The 14,470-nt window shown below is 38.9% G+C and overlaps 2 protein-coding genes across 3 annotated transcripts in view; both read right to left on the reverse strand.

The window, feature by feature from the left end:
• Positions 1-8,786, reverse strand: part of atrn (attractin) — a 166,074-nt gene extending 157,288 nt beyond the window's left edge. The window contains exon 1 of one of the 2 annotated variants that reach the window (XM_059353996.1): positions 8,260-8,786. In XM_059353996.1, coding sequence (XP_059209979.1) covers positions 8,260-8,498 — 239 coding nt within the window. In that variant the 5' untranslated portion in view covers positions 8,499-8,786. The remainder of the gene's footprint in view (positions 1-8,259) is intronic. The other variant, XM_059353997.1, reaches the window with a different exon arrangement.
• A 2,681-nt stretch (positions 8,787-11,467) lies between these two features.
• Positions 11,468-14,470, reverse strand: part of eif2ak3 (eukaryotic translation initiation factor 2-alpha kinase 3) — a 33,588-nt gene continuing 30,585 nt past the window's right edge. Inside the window, exon 18 of the mRNA XM_059353304.1 lies at positions 11,468-14,466. Coding sequence (XP_059209287.1) covers positions 14,287-14,466 — 180 coding nt within the window. The 3' untranslated portion in view covers positions 11,468-14,286. The remainder of the gene's footprint in view (positions 14,467-14,470) is intronic.

The raw sequence follows: 14,470 nt of genomic DNA on the forward strand, positions 1-14,470 counted from the left end.
GCACAGTGTTGGGCGATGTCTACCAAACTGGTCGATGGTGAAACATCACAGGAGGGCAAAAAACCTGCCACGCTAAATATATCATTGTGGTTAAAAGGATGTCTTTCATCTTATCTTTAAACGTGTTTCCATTAAAGTTGAACCAAATGTCACATTACAGGAAATGCAACTTAGGGACGTTTCCATCAAATGGTTTAGAGCCAATAAACAAAGCTGCATAAACATACTTTTTTCATTAGTTGGCAGTGTAATATATAGCTGTAATCCGTCAGCAACAGTAGAAGAAGTAGAGATTGTGCGAGAGAGAAAAAACAACAATAAAAAAGAGGTTGCTAACAACAACTTTGTCCACCAACAAGAGAAAATTAAGCAATGTCTTCAGGAATTAGATTCAGTTGGGGAACTTATAATTGTTCTTTCATGCCAGCTCAGAAACAGCTGATCAGTTATGTGGCTAAAATGTCAGAACTAATAAGGAAAAATCGTTTCCATCTTCAGTTTGCACTATTTTTTCATTTTGGTGTTTCCACCAAGTTTTTCTCATGTGAATCTTACACAGATAAATTCTTTGATAGAAACTAAACTTTTCATGCCAAACAAATTCTCTTTGACTTTGGATTTGTTCAAATTTAATGTTGGAAATAAGTGACTGCTCTAGAGTCCACCTACAAGTGCACTCGCAAAAATCAATCTGTGCACTGTTGATAAATCAGAATTGTTGCTTGTTACAGTGTTTGTGGGGAAGTGGGGTGGGGCTTTTAAATCACGACTTCAGGAACAAGTGGACAATGACTGTCAACCCTTGGAGATGGATGATTCCATCGTCCATTGGCCAGAATCAAGGCAGTGCTTTTTTTCCTGCTCGCCCAAGCTGGAGCAAAGTTTTACAAATATGAAACCTTCATGGATAAAATGCGTAAGAGAAAAAGTCACAATAACCTTGTTTGCAGTTTGAGTTGTCCTGTCAAAAGGACAGGAAACTCGTGGAAACTATTTTGCAAACTTTTACATTTGGCTCAGACTTGTAGTTCCACTTTAAGAAGAAGGTACACTGTTGAGTTTTTGACAATTGTGGAGTAATGTTTTCAAGTTCAAGTCCTGGTTATGTTTATACCTCATGCACTCGCACAAAGAGACAAGTACATGGGCGACGATACAGCCGCTGTTTTCAGTCTCTTTCACTGATTGACAGTTGGCTGGGGTAACACATTGAGAAATGTGGCGATGTATTAGGAAAAGGCAGAGAAGAAGAACACTGCTTGCTCACAGACACGGATGTAAACAACGCCTTATTTGGTTTTACCGGCTAATTAAAAAGAAAAAGGCAGGAGGTCCAAATGATGGCACAGTTGATAGCATTATGGGAGATGTTTATATTGCACTGGTGTGTGGATGGTGGTGTTTATTTCACAAACCCATCCAGACACTTCAAAAGACTTCATGCGCCATCTCTATGCAATTAAAGATGAGCCGGAAATCATGGGCTTCATTAGTTGGCACAGTCATACAATAAGTGCATTAGTGATTGCAGGAGTCATAGCTGGCGCCAGGACATCGCCATGCGTTGGAAGTTTACACACACTCTAAGTGGCACGAACAAGGCATTTATTCACCACCCTGTCCCACGGCAAAAGAAAACAGGCACATAACTGGGATCTGACTATAATGACAAATTTATCTGTGTATAAGCTTCATGTCGTACTAATAAAAAAAGTACAGTCGCGTGTCTTTGGGCCTGTTTGTGCCAAGAAGCATAAAGCTGGCCTTTGTAGACATAATCTTATCAGAGTGTGAATATCACTTACAGTTGGGCCTCTATAGTATAGAAACATTCATCAACATGACGAGCAACACTTATAGCTAAGTGATGGCAAACCAGATAAAAGATGAAAGTGTCCTCTCACCTAAATATAGAAATGCCATTTTACATTTCCTGTCTTCTTGGAAAGAACAACATAAGCCAGCAGTTGTTTAACTCTGATTCCATACCAACGAGGATGATTTCCTCCAGACAGGGTTACCATAAACCATAAACATGCAGGTTTTAGACTGATTCAAGTTGGACTTCAGCTTTCTAAAATGTAATTAAAGGGTCAGCTGATGCAATCTAAATTTAAAAAATAAACCTATTTTCTAATTGATCTAGTGAACAAAAATGTTTTTCTCCATATTCTGGCATTTCTGTCTCCACCCAAGCTAAGCACTGCACAATTAGTCGAGACTTTATAAAAAATTGCAATATGGACTAGTGCAGGGGTCGGCAACCTTTACTAACAGAAGAGCCATTGTTGGCCAGAAAAACAGAAAAAAGGTCAGAATGGAGCCACAAACCTTATTTTGGGCCTTACAATGAAGATAAAACAGCCTACTAAGTCTAAATTAGCCTACCAATATAACTAATTGGTCATAATGAGCATTTGTTAATATGATTTTGTCAGAATGCAGCGAGGACCCGAGTGCAAATGAGAGGCTGCACACCAAAGAAATGTCTTAAGTGATGTAGAATTGAAAGGGAAACACAAAACAAGACATGAAGTTGGAAAAATGTAGAGGTTAAGGCACCAGGCCGTAGACTTTGGTAAGTTATGATGCACCCAAGTTGTTGAACAGTTTTAATGCCATATATAAGCTACACATTTTAACAATTGTAGAATACAAATTGCTTTGGGCCTACACCAATGATGAATTAAAATTAAAATGCAAGGAATTAATTGATTTAATTCATTCATTTGTTTAGCCACAGGGAGCCACTGCAGATGGCCAGAAGAGCCACATGTTGCTCCGGAGCTGCGGGTTGCCTACCCCTGGACTAGTGTAATACTCAAATACATACATATTTGTTAAGGCAAAATACTATTCTGAATGCTGGTGCTACAGAGATGTCCCGGCTACAGACTGATATTCTACAAATGGATAGAGCCTTGCAAAAAAAAAAAGACAAGAAAATCACACCATGATCATTATGAGTATATTTTTCCATGAAAATGCGAATAATGATGCAAAAATTACCATTTCCTCCAATACTGTGGGTCATATTGCAATATCAGTAAGAAATGATCGCAATTAGATATTTTTTCCAAATTGAGTGTAATGGGGATGAATAAAACTTCTGAAGCTGAGGCTGAAAAATTACATTAAAGAGATCCCCCATTAAGGAGCTGCCTGTAAGCTGCAACACTATTCAAACCCAGCCAGAGATGTTTGGTGCACGCCATTCTCAGTCTGTCTCCACACTTTCCTGTCATCTTGTCCACTGTCAACTAACAAAAGCATTTAAACAACAATGTCAAAACGTGTTGTAGACAACAAAAGAAAAATTGCATTGAAAAAATGAACATCTTCTTCCAAGAAATGTGTCCTTGGAACTACTTTTTACAAAGAAATAGTCCCTCTAAATGCTGTTCAGAATAAAGTCTATAAATTAATGCACACACACTCACTCTGAAAAAGTTTAAAAGTTTTCTGTTGAATTTTTTAAAAGGTCATTTCTCAATACAGCTGTGCTCTATTGGGATGGAGGCAGAAATCTCAGAGCGGGACGGATCTCAAACCTGCACAAATAAAATGGAAACAGTCTGTGTGGCTGGATTTCACGAGGAGCAAGAAAGAGAATATGTTTTTTATTTGAGCCGACTCTTTAAAGACAGTAAGTTAAGGTTTGGTTTGGGAGAGGAGCATAACTCAATAAATCAGGGAAATGTTTTTATTAAATATTTTAATTAATATTGTGATATAAATTTCAACCATATTGCCCAACCCAGATCCCCTCCCTGAGTCCCGTGGGAAAGAGTCTCACACAGAACCACAAGTTTGTAACATCTTGAGAATAAAAAAAAAGAGAATCCCATTTTTCTGCCGTAAAACAACAAAACACACTCATCTGTTATTGTCCCCCCCCATTTCATGTTGATTTTGGCCCTCATGGCTAGTCGGGACTCCATCTTGGCAGGACCCTGCCACAGAAGGCTGCTTTTACCAGCATTCAGCCGGCCTTGTATGGCAGCATTGTCTGTATGCTAAACACGGCCTCAGACCACAGGCTCTTTGACCGCGCTAACAAAACAACACGGCCCTGATTCCAGGCAGATCTGGCATCACAGAGCACAAAGTTTACCATCCCATTTAATGATAATTAGCCCGATGGGGTGAGCTACACCATCACTGATAATGCTGCACACTGTGGCACAGGAGTGCTGAAGCTCGAGCAGCTCAACATTATACTGTGATGTCAGTGCCCTGCTGTGTTATTAGTGAAGTTCAGGGTCAGACTATCACTCCTCCAGCAGACAAGCAGCAACACAACCTCTCTGAAAGGACTAACAGAGGAGACGATTAAATAGAGTTTTAGAATACAAAATTCTGCTCTGCTGCTTTTAAAAGTAGTTGGAAGAGAACACAAATGTAATAGCCAGTGACAAAACCAAAGTTCAACGTTAATAATCCCCACAGAGACTTTGTTTCTCAGCAACCAAACTGGAGCTTTAAGGGTGTTTAAGGGTGTCTTGGCCAGTAAGTGCAGCAGCAGCTGGATACTTGTATATATATTTTTAATGAGCAATTATCATTCAGTTTAGAAAATGTCAGAAAATAATGAGAAATGCCCATTATATATATATATATATATATATATATATATATATATATATATATATATATAACCTTGAAAACATAATCCAAACTTTAAGTCCCAAAGTCCTAAACTTTAAATTCTTGAGTGCTAAACAAGTCATTATGCACTCTTCACCAATTGTAGTGCCATTTAAAAAACAGAGTAATAATAAAATAAATTCTAAAAAATCCCGAGTGCTTTTTAAAATTTCTACTTATGTGTTAAATCAAGTAAACTAAGTAAAGTAAACTAAATCAAGTTAACTTTAACATAAAAAAAAAGTTTTGAAATTACACTTTCACAGCATATAGCATTCCCTGGAGGAAGATGTTGAGTATTTTCGAGTCAAAAGGCTCAAGTCCAAGCAAAGTCACTAACCCTGAACCCTAACCCTACCTCTGAAGGTGTTACAGAGCCGGGATCACTTGATCCCCTATCACACCTCTGGCATGTTCAGATTGCAGACGCATAAAACAGCTTGAAACAGCAGTCTGAAAGGGGCTATTGGTGCTGAAGGCCAGGTCAAGATGCAAGTCCTTCTGTCTAATGGGATCAAATTGTGACTTGAGGCTGAGTACAAATCCAAGTAAAAGTCATGTGACTTCAGTCCACACCTCTGTCATGCGGACGAGGATAATTAATTTACAGAGATATAAAGCAGGAGAAAGCAACACATCCTCACATTTGACAAGCTGGAGTCAGAGAATGTTTGCCTGAATGATTAGTATCGTCCTTTCAGTACCATCAAAATTGTTGCTGAAGGTTTTTGTTTTTATCAATCTAAAGAATTACATTAATAAAATCCAATAGTTTCTGGGATATTTCTGTTTTCTGTCTGTTCTTTTCACAATACATCCATCAGGAAGACTTTAATACAAAGAGTTTACATTCACATAACAGGAGGATTTAGGGGTTTAGGGGACACTTAGACATGTAGAAAAGTAGAAGTCTTGATCAAAAGACCATACAGTCGTTCTTATTCTATGACAATAAAACAGAAAACAAGATAACTGATCGCAGTTTTAAGTTCCACTTGAACCCTTTGATGCTAACACCTGAGTCAGCCCATGATGCAGCTGTTGGCCACTGATGATTTCCCCACACTGATAGACTTTCTCAATTAATACTTGAGTGCAACGGACTCACAGTTTTTAACCACAACCAAGACGAGCCACTTCATCCAGAGAGCACTCAACGCTGCCATTGTGAAACATTAGAAGCACAGCAGTCGTTCAGACTCCATTTTACCTGTTCAGATATGCTCAGCAAAAAGCTGTGCTAATGTGCAAATAGTTCCAGCTTCCCCCTTTCTTTGACCATGGCCGATTTATCAGGATGCATAATAGTGCAGCCCCCCCACTTGCTCTGCTTTACCATTCTGGCACAAAACTGAGAAAGCATGAAATAGAATATTGGATATTTTTTAAAAAGGCCCTAGATCTTTTAATAAACATGTAGCCGAGGCCTGGCAAAAGGGCACACCCTCATGGACATATTTTAGCTGCACAGACATGCTAGATCATCACAATGTTGGGACAAGATCAACTTGCCAAAAACAAAAAAAGACACAAAGAAGGAGTCTAACATGTCCCTTTAAGCTCAAATTTGACTCAATTGAGGTGGAATAATTTCAGGAAAAAGTTGTTCTTCTATTAAATGTTTTTTGCAGAAGGCTAGAAAAACTAGTCAACAGTGTAATCATCACTGATTTTGTCTAAAAGAAGCTGTGACTGAGTGCTGCAGACAATTTTCCTCACCAGAAGATAACTAAACTCCAGTAATGTGAAGTGACACTTTAATGGGCTGGGAGAATGAGATGTGCAGCACTGATTGTCTGAATATTCTCACTAATTGACGTTTGACACCTTTCAATTGCATCCTGTGATTGCCATTACACAGAATGTAGTGTCACTGCCCTTGTCTATATTAGGGTGAGGGCCTACACAGGAAGCTAGCATAAATGTGTGCAGAAAGGGGGCGAGAGAGATTTGTTATTGGTTTTTATCAAGTGGTCACTTTCCTCCCACCTCTCAGATGTTTCCATGAGTTCGACCAGCAGCACTAACCTACAAAAACACAGAGTGCTTTCAGTATGCGTGCATGCATATTTCCCATGCTTTAACCCTGAGCTGCTGTTGTCCTTTTAGTGGATAACAGTTATGTGAACACGTCAGTGGGTCAAACACCATCCATTCACCTCCTGCGTTTCGAAGAGCGTGGTTAACTGGACAACACAGATCGGTCTCAGCAGGCCTGATAAAACTCTGAACCCACTCTGGTTCTGCAGAGGACACAGACAACTCAACGTCCTCACACATACAAACACAGCGATCAGCGTGTGTTCTAGCACCAACTGAGCGGAAATAAATACCTGGCTGGGTTGTACGAAAGCACAGAAAGTAAAATAAAAGGTTTGACTGTAGTTTATGGCAGTTTTATCTAGAGCAGTAACATTTATTTGGCCACAGCTTGTTTTTTATTTTACAGAAACCCACCTTCTTATTTGATTTATGTTTTAGTTTTTTTTTAAGCATATGTCTATTTTCACATCATGCAACTTTTGGGTGCAGGAATGTGGTAAAAAGCCCCAAACTGAAATATAACAATTTTGATCATTATCAAAGCCCAACTGATTTTTTATATATTATTGGCTGATTTCGGCCAATCACAGATATATTGGCATCTATCAGTACTTGCGTATGTTGTCCAATATCTACTGATATGAAAACTTTTTTTACAGAACACAATTATACAGACACCTGCAGTAATTTATTAACGGTGTTATTTTCTATTAAGTTATTTGTTCAGGAAACATCCTTCTCAGTTCCTTTGCATATCCTATTAGTGTAATGATATAAATAGAAAAGGTATATATTAATTGTAGCTCAAAAATTCACTATGTTGGCCATTATTTAAAAAATTCCATATCAATCATGCACCAATGTTCATTTAATCACTCATGTAAGTTTGTTTGTTTTTGTATAAAATATGAAACATTCTCCAGTTGCAGCTTCTCAAAAGTGTAGCTTTTTCTGTCTTTGTCTGTTTCATGTCATTTTAAAACTGAACACCTTTCGGGTCTAAGGCTGTTGATCAAACAAAACAAACAATCAGCTGACAAACTGCATGGGGAATAGTTCACTTATTTCTTTAATCTCATCGCAAAGAAAAATGTCAAGGTAACGATAAATAAAAATTATCCTAAATTCACAGGCCACCATGGTTAAAGTAGATCCTTGTCCAACCCACTGCCAGCAGCACCTTCCAGTGATGTGATGAGTACAGAAATGGGGTGATGTCACTTGGTTTGCAACTAAGATCGTTGACCCCAATGAAAATAAAAAGCATTGAGGCTCAATATTGGTCAACTGTAAGTGAACTGTACATATGCATTGTCATAAGCATCCACAAGACATGCTTGCAGTAAACATGTAGCTACTGCAGCAGGACCAGCAGAACTGTAGTAGTAGTAGTGACTGTTAGTAGTAGACCAGTCAATGCCTCAGGTGTGCACTGCTCGGCATCTCTGTACCAGTAATCTGGGCTCTGAACTAGCAAACAATTGGCAGACAGCAAAGCGGACGTAGACTACATACACAAGCAATCCCAGTGATAAAAGCAGCTTTATTCTGCCCGTGTGTTCACTGTACCTGAATCGCCCTCCGCAGTGCTGGCATTGGTCCCCAACCCAGCCGGGGAAGCACACACAGTTGCCAGTAGCGGGGTTGCACTGGCCGTTCATACACGGTTTGTCGCATTCCTTCGCCTCGGTGAAGCCGGGCAGCCCGGAGAGCAGCCCGACAACCGAGAGCAGGAGCGCGGTTGTCAGCATCAGCAGGCTCCGGCCCCGGTCAGAGCCCGAGCAGGCCCGCCGCGTCGCCCCGTACATTCTCTCACAAAAGATGGCTGCTTAAAGGCAAGCGCTCCGCTGCTTCAGGGGGGAGCGACTGAGCGAGCTGCCGGGTAGTGTGGCTCCGTTTATCGGAGCGTAGGCACGGTTTTCCTGGCCGTAACGTTTAGTGTCTTCGCTGAGGCTGGTCTTCGCTGGTTACTTGGTTTACATCTTTCCAGTGGTTCCGTTTCCCAGCGCCGCACCAAGCCGCATATTGACATCCAGAAGTGACGTTATGGCACCGGAAATGCGCAACCGGGGGGAGGCGAAGCGCGCAGGGCTTTAAACTTTTATATATTGTCACGCTGTTAAAATAATCGCCTAACTCATTTTTTGTCAAAATTGTTGTTGTTGTTGTTGTTGTTGTTTTGCCTAAATTATCTCTTCGTGCCACCTATGGTCGCTTACATCCTCAGTGGATCAGACCATGTGATTTTACCCCTTTAAGATAATGGCCTATGTCAAGTGTGTGTTAAGCGGATTTATTATGCCCAAGTCAAAATAAAATGACTTAGGCAATTTTTTTGAACATGCCTTTGTGACTTAAGCAAGATATGGTAACACTTTATTTTGAAGGTGTCTACATAAGAGCGGCATGAGCGTGTCATAAACATGACATGGGATGTGTCATGAACATTAATGACACAGTGAAATGATCAATAAATGTCATATGTTACACGTTTGGTGAAGTTTTTTGTGTTTCCTGCAAAACTTGAAAAAATTAGTTAGGCGATTATTTTAACAGGGTGACGATATGGATAGTAAATGTGTCTTCTGTGATGTCGAGGAATCTATTGCTCATGCATTTTGTGAATGTAATGTTGTGCAGGATTTTTGGATGGGCTTGAAGAATCACTTATTATATCTAACTTTCCTAGTGTCTCATACCTATTCATAAAAAAAATGTTCTTTGTTATTTTACACATTGTAACAAATCTGTTAAATTTTTAACCAATTTCTTAATTCTCTCATAAGTTTTTTATACACAAACACAGATTTCTCAAAGCTAAGCCAAAGTTTAAGGTATTTCTACTTGAATTCAACTATCTTCTTAAGTCTCTCAGAACTGTAAAAGACAAAAAAAGACCTACTTTTTCAATATTTGACAGCCTGATGAATGTATAACCTTAATTTCTAATAACTATATGATTTTTTAAAATCATTATCAGTGAATACACAGACTTTATGTACTTTGTATTCTCTGCGTGACCAATGTATGTACCGGTTTTTCTTTTTTATTATTATTTTTATTTATTTCATTTTTTATTTCTTTCTCCTGATTAGTTCTTTGTTTCGTGATATTTGTTTCTTGTAATCCCCTTTGTCTGACCTTTAAACCTCTAAAGACCTCTAAACTTTTATTTTGAAAACAGAGAGCCGAAATCCCGCCCCTTTATTAGCTATCAGCTTTATTAGCTTGTTAGCTTCTTTCCTTTCCCATAATATTTTCCCATAAATGGTTTATATTATTCTGTAAAAATTAAACGTGTCCACATTAGAAGAAAAATGAACTGTCAAATTAATATCTAAATGTTTTTATTTATAATAGAAGAAAGATAAACAGATTATTTTATTAGCATTTTATGTGAGCATACAGGTTTGGTGTTTGGAATACATTTTATCAAATTAGTAAAACTTTTTCACTTTTCTGTATGACAAATGCTAAAAAACGTTTCAAAGGGAAAGTTACTTGACTAATTTTAAATGCGAATTTTTTTCTATTTTATATCATGAATGGCAGTTTTGTGAATGGTAATTTAACCAGTATTTGTTTTTAATTTTAATGATGATTAATGGATAATGGAGTTTCTCCAGACATGCAAATTAGCTTCGGCTATAAATGCTGTGGTGTATGGCATACCTTACCCTATACAAAAAAACATCAATAAATGTTCCTTTCAGTTTACATTGAAAATGGAAGCTGATCATTTTGAATAAGTGCTCCTATTGTGGGAAAGAAATCCTACATGTGTCCTCTGATTTAACACAGCAGCAACACAAATGTAACACCATCCTATATGTTATATGGTGCACACAGTACTGTACCTGTAGTCTGTGCTAGTAAGGTTTTTGTTAGTGTGATTTCATTTGAGCAACTGTAAAAACATTTGTAAAAATTCAAACATTTGTGGTTGTTTGCTTATTTTAGTATAAGGTGCAATATGTTTAATGATTGGTTCTAAAGAAATCCAAAATATTCAAAGTACTGTTCATAGTACTACTACTCTCATCTCTGCTACTAGAGAAAATGCCTATTTATGTCACAATCAATAATTTGGCGAACTCAGTAAAAAGGTAATTGATGTTGCTCCATATTTATTTTATTATTCCTTTAACTTATGTTAAGCTCCTGAATATCTTTTATTCAAAATCAATTATTTTCCTTCTCAGGACTGTGACAGTGTGTACAGATTGTGCTTGATTGATATGGAAAGCTGTAACTTCACATAATTCCCAGCAAGTATTTCTATAATATAGGGTCAAACTGTACATGGTTGAAAATTATTTTTGTAGGAGCTTATAATCTCACAAAAACATTATCTTCTAATAATGTTTTTATAGGATCTTTATAGTAATATTGAGATCTAATCCTTCACAGGTTTATTATAATCGTGCTCCTCTCCTAGTGTTCCTCCTCTTAATGTCATCATTGCAAACGTGTTATCTCTTGATTCACTGTGAGATTTGCAGAAGCACGATTCAGTGGGTTGTGTAATTGTGAATTAAACTACTGCTTCTTTTCCCTGGATAAGCACAGCTTGACATTAATATAATACACATGCATACAGCAATTTCAGGTAGCACTAAACCAGTGTAAATTATTCATACAAATGGTGCTTAAAGAAAGAAACAGTTCTGTTTTTATGAAAGTCCTAACGTTGGTGGTCGTTTGCCTACTGATGGTGATAAATGTCAGAATGACCCAGCTGCCCACAGACTGCACACCAAGGACACAAAACTGTACAAACGGTATAGAACAGTTTATTAAATTTAGACTTGTAAGAAGTCATCATATTCCAACGCGCTCCATCGCATGAAGCGCATTCATAATAACACCAACCCAAAAAGGATTGATCACGGCATCGAAACATAAATAAAGCAAATAAACATATTTACAATTCAACATGGACAGAGAATGGGGGTTTGTGCACAGAAACAGGCAACTACATATCCAGACAGAGGCATCAGAGGTTGACAGAAGGGTTCTGGGTTTTTAAATTGAACTGTCCTCGGGAAAAGCTACCTGGACGGAAGTGGAAGGAGGATAAACACAATTCAACAAAACATGAAAAACCTACAGTATAATCACATTTTCTTGGTTTGAGTGAAAAGAAGGGAATCCCTAATAATACACTATTGCCAGTAATGCTGTTTTAAATGTTAATGGGATAAAGTTGACAAGCTATTGACTGTAGGTGATTTAAGTGGTTAAATAATCCCTCTTTACTTTAGTAAATCCTCCACAAACAAGTCTTTAAATAACTATTCTCAAAGGAACTGAGTTCTATCAAGTTGACAAAAAAAAAACATCATAATCCTTTGAACTAACTTTGCAGGAAGTAGGATTAATCCTGGAGCCATTATTGAATTCCTTTGGAATATCAAATGAATTCTACAAAAGGTGTTACACTGTCAACACTTAACAGTACCAACATACTGTCCTCCACAAAGCAACTTTTGTCTGAATTTGCGGAATGAGTCTTCACATTTTGCCCCCCTTACATGAGGATATGCCATTATGGAACTAAACTTCCCAGCCTCCACCCTTATCATGGTGGGAGTACAGTCGGTTTTAAAACTCTGAAGAGATAACTGATCATTTAAGAATGACTCATCTTCCGTGGGCTGAGTGGATGCATGAACGAACATCTTGACATCCTGTACGAGACAGTCAAGACTTTACAGTAATCAAAAAACCCTGCAGAATAATCAAAAAACTGCGCTTATTACTAAAAAAAGAAGAGAGAGAAGATCCTTAGAAAAGTACAATCATTGAAAGCACATTACAATTAGCAGTTTGTGTGTGTGAAGTTACAAACGGGTCATGTGACTCTCCCAGCACTTCTTATGTACATAAAACAAATGCTTATGTGGATCACATGACCAACATCAGGTCCAGGTCCCCAGTAGACAATGTAAAGGGGATTAAACAGTATCATCCTAAATGCTATGTTTCCTCATCATGGGAAGGCTGCAGACCTCAGTATTTGTGGTGTTTCACAGGGAACACCAGCTGGATGGGGTTGGAGCACAGTAGCACGTTTTTTAAAAAAAAAGTGTGAGGTGAGTTATCAGTTTCAGAAAAGTACACTTAACTGACTTTCAAATGGCACTCTGGTCCTGCAGGTTCTACTCCGGTGCTCAATGCAGGGCAAACCCCTTCCACTTGGTGACCCACATGTGTGAAAACAAACACTGAGAATAATTTCAAACAGCTAGAAGAGGTGACCACCATCATCTGTCTCTGAGGAGGTCACACTGTAACATTCAGCTATCCATTAATGGCAGAGATCGTCTCCTCTTTGTTCCCTCTCTTACAGTATATCACACTATCTTACAGTTGCCTCATGGAAAAAGCCATTTACAAGCAATGGCGCCTTACAATATGTACAGGATTGATCAAACATATCTTCTGAATTAACAAGAAAAAGATATAAACAGATTTTTCCCTTCATTTATATACATAGAGCAAAGAGGAGGTGTTGGAAAATGATTGAGCACCTCAGATTCAATGTGTAAATTTACACACAGAAAAACTGCTTCCAGGTACTGGCTTTAAGATAACAAACTCACTCACCCCTTCACCTTCCTATCAGGTACATGCAAAAAAGACAGGAGCCCAGGGCTCAGCATTCATTCAGAGGAGGCCGAAGGCCCCTCTCTAAAGGCAAATCATATCTGATCTGGATTCATAAACTCTTCTCTACGCAATACATCACCCTCTCTTATTTAAAAAAACACATAGGAAAAAAGATGGTCTTTTTTGGTCTCCCAAATCAGGCATATTGGGTGTCGGAACACCAGTTAGTGCTCGTACCAGTGATCAGTATTAGCCACTAGTAGATAGGATGATCAAGCATCAAAGGCCCCTTTGGAGTGTCCTCTTGGTTTTGATACCTGAGGTGTCGTGTGGGTGAGTGAACACTGGCTGAATGTTGCGAGCAAGCAGCGTGTTGTGACCAGACTGACATCCATACATATGTTAAATAGTTCTTAGCATATTTGTCATAGAGTACCAGATGATCAAGTTTGCCATGTCAGGAGGAGTGAGGAGAATGCCACTTAATCAAAACAATCAGGTAAACATTTTCAAAATCATTGAGCTATAATGTTCTGTTGATAATAGCTCAGTCTACTCCGAGCTGACTGGCCACATTACACACTGCCCATCTGGTACTCAGAGCCATTTAAAATAACCACTAAGAATTATTTGCTTGTACCACTTGAGCCAAGTCTGGTCGTGAACATTACAGAACGGCTGTTGCTTTTAAAATATTCTTTCTTGTAAGTGTGATTAAAAATGGGAACGTGGGCAGCATAATGGTGTGCGAATATGTAACGGCATGTGTGTTTGCCAAGGAGAGTAACTGTGCAGGACTTAGTCTCATCACTCTGAAGTCAGAGATAAATTCCTGCACATTTGTCGTACTTGGCGTTTAAAGTCTGAGGCAGTGTGTAATGGCAGGGGGCTGAGGTGTTTATTTTAGGCTGCAGACCAGCAGTGGGTATGAGAGGGGTACAGGGGGATTGTGGAATGGGGGTTACATATTGCGTCTTGGGACTTTCAGGTAGTCGATGTCTGGCGTGAAGGGCGGCCCATGGATGAAGCGCTGTAGGTGCGGGAGCGCTGCCTCATGGCCAAACGGGGCAGCTCCAGCTCCTGGAAGAGGGGAGTCCCTGTGATCTCGGCCGCCTCAGGACGCTCGCTGGGGCTCCACGACAGCATACTGCGCACCATGCTCAGCTAC

This window comes from Centropristis striata, chromosome 16 (genome assembly GCF_030273125.1).
Source record: "Centropristis striata isolate RG_2023a ecotype Rhode Island chromosome 16, C.striata_1.0, whole genome shotgun sequence".
Classification (NCBI taxonomy): domain Eukaryota; kingdom Metazoa; phylum Chordata; class Actinopteri; order Perciformes; family Serranidae; genus Centropristis; species Centropristis striata.